The sequence below is a fragment of the Blastomyces dermatitidis genome, assembly GCF_000003525.1.
Source record: "Blastomyces dermatitidis ER-3 genomic scaffold supercont1.6, whole genome shotgun sequence".
Classification (NCBI taxonomy): domain Eukaryota; kingdom Fungi; phylum Ascomycota; class Eurotiomycetes; order Onygenales; family Ajellomycetaceae; genus Blastomyces; species Blastomyces dermatitidis.
In genome coordinates this window covers 5,007,594-5,014,854 of record NW_025544779.1, presented here as the reverse complement: position 1 = coordinate 5,014,854, position 7,261 = coordinate 5,007,594, and the positions used below count along the sequence as shown (strand labels likewise).

The 7,261-nt window shown below is 45.8% G+C and overlaps 1 protein-coding gene across 1 annotated transcript; it reads left to right on the top strand.

Moving 5' to 3' along the window:
- Nucleotides 1-487: 487 nt before the first annotated feature.
- On the top strand, nucleotides 488-6,471 carry BDCG_06473 (ABC a-pheromone efflux pump AtrD). The gene is made up of 5 exons (XM_045422210.1): nucleotides 488-1,697; nucleotides 1,753-2,416; nucleotides 2,489-4,445; nucleotides 4,511-4,633; nucleotides 4,697-6,471. Exons 1-5 carry the CDS (start codon nucleotides 1,252-1,254, stop codon nucleotides 5,611-5,613), a joined length of 4,107 nt encoding a protein of 1,368 aa, XP_045277901.1. The 5' UTR covers nucleotides 488-1,251; the 3' UTR covers nucleotides 5,614-6,471.
- Nucleotides 6,472-7,261: the final 790 nt, after the last annotated feature.

Sequence of the window (7,261 nt, the reverse complement as noted above, 5' to 3'; positions counted from 1 at the left end):
ACTTAATTTTTTTTATTTGATAATTGAATTTATTATAACTATATTTTCTGAGCTCTGACTATATAAATAATAAAATTAAATTTCTGTCAATTTATCATTTTAATCTGATAAATAAAACAGTGATAGAATATATTGAATTCTTGTATCAAACATTTGATTTTTTTGTTTTGAATTGCATTTATACATATCAACAGCATTTTGAAATCTATTTCTCAATGATTTCACTCTCAGTGGACATGTTGAGGTGGACTAGTAATAATGGTGATATGATTGATGAAAATGATGAAAAATAATCGTGAGGCGCACCCACTCACGGATGTGGTGGGTTTTTAGCGTAGGCACGTGTAGCGGGTTATAACGCCACCAAGGACCCCTACGGAGTATATAGCCAACTATCTACGTAACTAGTAGACTAGAGGAATAAGAGATTATTAGATGCTAAGCTTCAAGACCCTTAAACATATCAAATCAGCCAATCCCTACTCCTTGTGAACACCGAAGGAATCCTGTTTCCATGGTAGCCATTAGCAATGACGTAGTAAAACTCTGATAGCACCTTTTGCTCTTTGCTCTGTGTTTCACAAGGTTCAAAGCAAACGTTGAACGGGCCTGTCGCTGCTTGACTGAAACCGGGTGTAAAACCGGCTAAAGTCAAGCTGAGGCGCGGCTGATTAAGCAGCATCATCAGCCTTCGTCAGTTGAGCTAAGACACAAGCGATATCGATGACAGGTCAATCACTGATTGATGGAGCCTTTGAAGTTTCTTTGATAATTGAAAGATGAATCCCCTTTTTATAGGAACCTCTTTATTACCTCCCAGAATGGAACACAGCTGTTCTTAAGAATCTCTATCGAATCATGATCACTCTGTATATTTATGCTTTCATCACGCAGAAGTGTTCCAAAAAGAACAATACTAAGAAACCCCAGCAGATTGGAATGCGCGATATATTACCGCATCTCTCTCTGGCCATTATTCCTTTATCTCATTCCCCGTACTATTCACTTGATCATGCTACTTCTTTGCCCTAGAACATCTTCGGGGTGTTTAGAACACTGTGAATCCAATGCCGTGGACGCATTTGGTCACTTGGGATGCGATGCGACTCCATCCCCCGCTATGCCGTTGTCTTACCTTGCCTTTTTTGTCCGGGGAATCATGGCGAAGCCTTTCATAATGTCTGTCCCGTGTCTCTCAGTTTCTTTTCGCTTCTACTTCTCTCGTTGGACATTTTCAAATTTTAAACCAGCATGGAGATTGCTGAGAATTTCCCCAATATTGTGTCAACCGGCGCGCCTGCAAAGCATAAGTGGACCTCATTATTTCATTTCACCTCGAGGAAACATGTTCTTTTTCTTAGTCTCGGTTCGCTGTTTACTATAGGGGCCGGTGTCCTTGTTCCCTTGTTGGCTCTGCCGCTCGGGAGAATATTTGGTGCATTTTCAAGATTCGGAGAGGGCTCCTTAACCTCAACAGAGTTGATATATGCCATATCTGCCCAATGTGTGTATTTCCTGGCTCTTGGAATCATCATTTGGCTGCTTCAAACTGGTCATTTTTCATTCTGGATAGCTTTCGGGGAGCTCCAAGCAAAAAACGCGCGAGAGCGATCATTCGTAGAGTTGCTCAAGAAGGATATATCCTGGTTTGAGATGAGACAGGACGGCGTCTCAGCTCTTTTAGCGCGTCTCCAAGCGTAAGTGCCAGCACACTAATCCTCACCATATTCGACCTACTCATTTGCAGGTTAGACAGATCCGAGATCTTCAATTGGCGACGTCACAGCCACTAGGATGTGTTTTGCAGAGAGTAGTTACGTTTGCCACGGCGCTAATCTTGGCCCTTTACACCTCCTGGAAGCTGACGCTGGTTTCACTGGCCTCCGTGCCTCTATGCGCAACAGTGGTGGCTGTCATTTCGAGGAAAATTCAGCCGAGCATACAAGCCTACGAGGCCGAGCTGACGCGCACATCAAAATTGATTGGCAACTGCTTCTCCTGTATCGATGCAGTTAAGTATTTCAATGGCCAAGACGTCGAAGCCCGACAATACTTTGCAGGCATCCTGTCCGCCTCACGGTCGTATAGAAATGAGGCACTCGGCCAAGCACTCCAAATTGGCTGCGTAAGGTTAATGATATTTGGAATGTTCGTCCAAGGTTTCTGGTACGGGATCTATCTAGTTGAAACAGGCCAGTTGGCTCCCGGAGACGTTGTGGCAGCCTTTTGGGCATGCCTCCAATCCACCCAGGCAGTTGAAGATATTTTGCCTCACATCATTGTGCTTGAAAAAGGACGTACCTCTAGTTCCGCGTTACAACAACTGGTGGAGAAAACCAACCGTCACAACATAACGGACGATACATCCCACACCGTATCCCCGAGATTTTGTGAGGGGGATGTACGCATCAAAAATGTAAGGGATTGGGACCAAATTCCTAGTCGTGTCCCGTGGCAGAAAAGCGCTAATCCTCCACCACATTTCTAGGTAACTTTTGCATATCCGTCTCGTCCCGAGTGCTACGTATTAAAGGATTCATCATTCTTTTTCCCTGCTGGCGATACGACGTATGTTGTTGGGAGAAGTGGCTCGGGGAAAAGCACACTTTCTAATCTCCTCATGCGATTCTATGCTCCCACAAGCGGAGATATTTTCATTGACGGCACTCCACTTAGAAACTTGAATATTGACTGGATCCGGAATAACATCACCTTAGTACAGCAGCAAAGCTTCCTCTTAAACGAGACATTGTTTAAAAACATTGCATTCGGCTCGAGAGATTATCAGAGTATATCCAAGGATAAAATCCTAGCCTGCCTCAGTTTTGCCTCCCTCGACGAGACAGTCCGCAATCTACCGGATGGCCTCGACACAATGGTCGGCGATGGTGGGAGTGCATTCAGTGGGGGTCAACGCCAAAGAGTTGCGATCGCTCGTGCACGTTTGCGAGACACCCCTATTTTGATCCTCGATGAAAGTACAAGCGCGCTGGACTTTACTATCCGATCCACTGTGATGGACGCCATCCGGACCTGGCGGAAAGGTAAAACAACTATTGTAATCACACACGATATGTCCCAGATCAACGATCAAGATTTCATGTACGTGTTACATCGGGGGCGAGTTGTTCGCAAAGGGTATAAGCAAGCGTTAAAGCAACAGGCCAAAGAAACATTTGGCTCAGCCCTAGCAGAAGTGTTTGATTTTGAGAATGAACGACCTCAAAATCGTACGGGGCCCACCCCGCACGATGGTTCTGGAAGAAGGAAATTGATAACGACCACCAAACCCCTTCCTCCTATCCCTAATCAGGAACTAAATCGAAATTTTCAGACCTTCTCATTGTCTCCTATTTCTCCGAACTTTCATCATACTCTGTCGTTCCAGTCAATGACCCACACGGAACCTACAGTTCAGCCGTTAGCCTCTCCCAGCAACCGTTATAGACAAGCACATCCATACGCCGGCATGGCGCCTATCATTGAAAGCATTGAACTGAACGGAATTTATCGCGAGAGCAAGACAGAACCAGACCTGAGTCGTATACCGACGTTAACATATTCTTCAGCGGCGGGTTCCAGGGAGTTCGCTTTCGAAGATGATAAATGCCACAAGTTTCCACGTGGCGACATTTCCAATAAGAACACAGAGCCAAAACATTTATCCATCTGGGAAATTTTACACACTGTTATCCCGCGTTTAACTCCACGGGGTAGGTTTTTCCTTGCGGCTGGGCTTGTAGCTGCACTTGTCCATGCCGCTGCCACGCCAACTTTCGCATATCTGTTTGCCCAGCTTCTAGGCGCATTCTTCTTCTCTGGCGACCGCGCGCGCATGGCTATCCAATGGTCCCTCGCAATCATCGGCGTGTCCGTCGCCAACGGAGTTGCCTCATTCGTGATGCATTTTCTTCTTGAATATTGTGGACAGGCCTGGATTAACTGCCTCCGTAACGAGGCCGTGCGGCATATCCTCTCTCAGCCAAAACAATGGTTTGAGAAAGAAGAAAACAAACCTTCTAATTTGACCATGTGCCTGGATCGCAACGCAGAAGAGATGAGGAATTTGGTTGGACGGTTTGCAGGATTCCTATTTGTCGCGACTGTGATATTGGTTATGTGTATCGTTTGGGGAATATCAGTGTGCTGGAAGCTAACCCTGGTCGGCCTCGCGTGTGCTCCGATTGTTTATGCCATCACGAGAGCTTTCGAACGTGTGAGTAGTAAATGGGAGAAAAGGCTCAACGATTCTGGAGAAATGGTTGGAGATATATTCTCTGAAACGTTCCTCGATCTCAAAACCGTCCGCGCATTGACGCTCGAGTCTCACTTTCACAAGAAGCTAGATGGAGTTCTTATGAATACACGTACGCTGGGCTTAAAAAAGGCTTGCTATGCAGGCTTCTTTTTTGGATTGTCCAACTCCTCGATCATTTTTGTTTACAGTACGTGCTAAATGTCAGTTCTTACAGCGTGAGGAGTATGTTCTAGGCTAACATGAGAGACATAGCCCTAGTGTTCTACTACGGGGCGGTGCTTGCATCCTCACTAGAATATTCCACCCGGGATATTTTGACAGTCTTTTCGCTCCTTCTCTTCAGCCTGTCGAACGTGAATGCCGCTTTGGAATACGGTACGCCAGTCCATATATTAATTTTCTAAGCAGTCATTATGTATACTAAACTCCAATTTTCAGTCCCCCAAATCAGCTCATCTAGAGACACTGCATGTAGAGTATTGCGCTTAGCAACTCTCCCGAACAACCGCTCGCCTGAGGATGAGGGCAAACTAAAAACATCCCAACCAACACCCGTAAAATTCACAAACGTGAATTTCAGCTATCCATCCCGCCCCAAGAACCTAGTCCTTCGAAACCTAAACTTGACAATCCCTGAAAATTCCTGTACCACAATCGTTGGTCCCTCAGGCTCCGGGAAATCCACCATCGCCTCCCTTCTCACCGCTTTATACCCTATAATACCTTCCAATGGAGGCAGTGACCGCGGTACAATATCCCTCGGGGGCGATGACATCCGGAAAATCTGCATCCAAACCCTACGGTCCTTACTTTCCATCGTTCCCCAACAACCCACCCTCTTCCCTTCCTCAATCAGAGCAAACATAACCTACGGCCTCGACCGCTCATCCCCCCTCAGCACGATGGAGAACATCCGTTCCACCGCCCAAGCAGCCGGGATTGACGAATTCATCATGTCCCTTCCAGAAGGCTACGACACGGTAATTGGTGACGGCGGGTTGTCTATGTCTGGCGGCCAGGCACAGCGTGTGGTAATCGCACGTGCACTGGTGCGGAGACCACGCATTCTCATTCTAGATGAGGCCACAGCGAACCTTGACGCTCACAGCGTAGAGCAGATTCGTCGCACGGTTAGGGGGTTGCTGGTGGGGGGAAATGGCGGGCAGCAGCTCACAGTGATTATTATCACGCATGCGGTGGAGATGATGGAGATTGCGGATAAGGTTGTGGTGATTGATAAGGGGTACGTTGTTGAAGAAGGCCCCTTTTTAGAGTTAATGGCGAGAAAAGGGGGAGAGTTAAGAAGGTTAGTTACACTGAATGGGAGGGATGGTGATGAGTGTCAGAAATGTTGATTTATTGTTGGATTCCGCCCTTCCTGCTTTTCTGAAATTATTATGACACTTCACCCAGACAATTGCATCTATTCGCTAATAATATTCCCTCCCCAACCCCCTCGGTGTTTTTATTCTCTTTGTCAAATCAGGCGGTTACAGAATTAATAAGTCGTGCCTACCTGCCTACCTGCCTACCTACCTGTAACAGCTACAGTTCGCTAAGAACCAAACACATAGCCCCCTCTCCTTCTCACAGCGCTTACCTCTATCTATGTATGTACCAACAGATCTCGCTTCGCACCCAATTAGTCAAAAATCAAGCCAAGCACTAGCGAACATTTTAAACCCATTGAGTGTTCCCCACACATCCACGGGCTGGTCAACTCAGCCTTATTCCGAATAACTAGTCTGTAGTTGCACGGGGATATTCCATGTTTAAACAGAAAACCCGCCGCCCAAACGGGGGCCAGCCAACCACCGGCAACCTTTGGACGGATTAACATGAACATGTGGTTTAGTTTCTGGAGGCCGTGTGTTTTTTTTTTTTTTTCTTTTTTTTTTTTTTTGCCCCTGTATTTCAGCTCCGCGTCGCGTATAGTACAGTACCTACATGAACAGGTTCACGGTAGGTACACACTTATCTATATCAGGCTATTTAGCCCGATGCCACAGCAGCTCAGGACGCTGTAACGATTGCGATGGAGTGTGCCTGTTTTCAACCCTCGTCAGCGTGCAGCTTCGAATAAAATAGAATAAAAGCAAGATGTCCAAATATTTATGTGTAGATAGATAACTGTAGTATGTCAGTGAAGTAACTATAGTTGGCAGAATCAGGAACTTTTTTGAAAAATGAAAAAATAAATAAAATGAAATAAATCAGGAAATATATATAGATCCCTTTCAGAGCTATCTACGGACGCTGTCAGGCAATGCTATCATCTCCCTGCTGAAAACTAATTCGTCAAAGAAACGGGCCGGAAAGTCACATTTGCTCGGGGTGCATGCATGAATATGGTGGTTTTTTTTTTTCTAATCTGTAGTTTTCCCCGAATAATTTAAGGATTCCGTGTTTCCCAAATTCTGAGTGATATCCTCTATCGGGTCATTGGATTGAGCCGTGAAAAAGGGCAAGTTTGGTTACATGGAACCAAACTCCCATACTCGTAACTATCCGGGCGTAGGACGGGAATAATAATAATATCAAATAACGCAAGAGAGCACACACCAACAAACGCCCCCAGTTTGGATTTTAATCTCGAGGATTTTTTCAAGGAAGAAAAGTTGATCAGGTCGAAGGTTCATCTGCATCGTATAATATAGCAGAGTACGATGTCTTGGATTGCAAGGGGCGATATAGAACTTATCATTAGCAGTAGTACTGTACTGGTATGGTATAGCGAAGATATCTATGCCAAGCACTGTGGGACCTCGCCACTGGGTCAAAAAATGTCTCGGGATTTCTTGTCTCTCTATATATTATAGAAAAACCAACTTTTCCGAGTAAAATGCCCTGTAACGTGACCTCACATGATGTCACATGCACCCCATCAAATCCATGGATCCAATTGCACCACTCTATCTACTCCCTACCATCACCACCGCCTCTAACGTCCCGTAACACCCCTAATACTTCCTCTTGGACCCCCCGGTATCACCCCTCTCCACC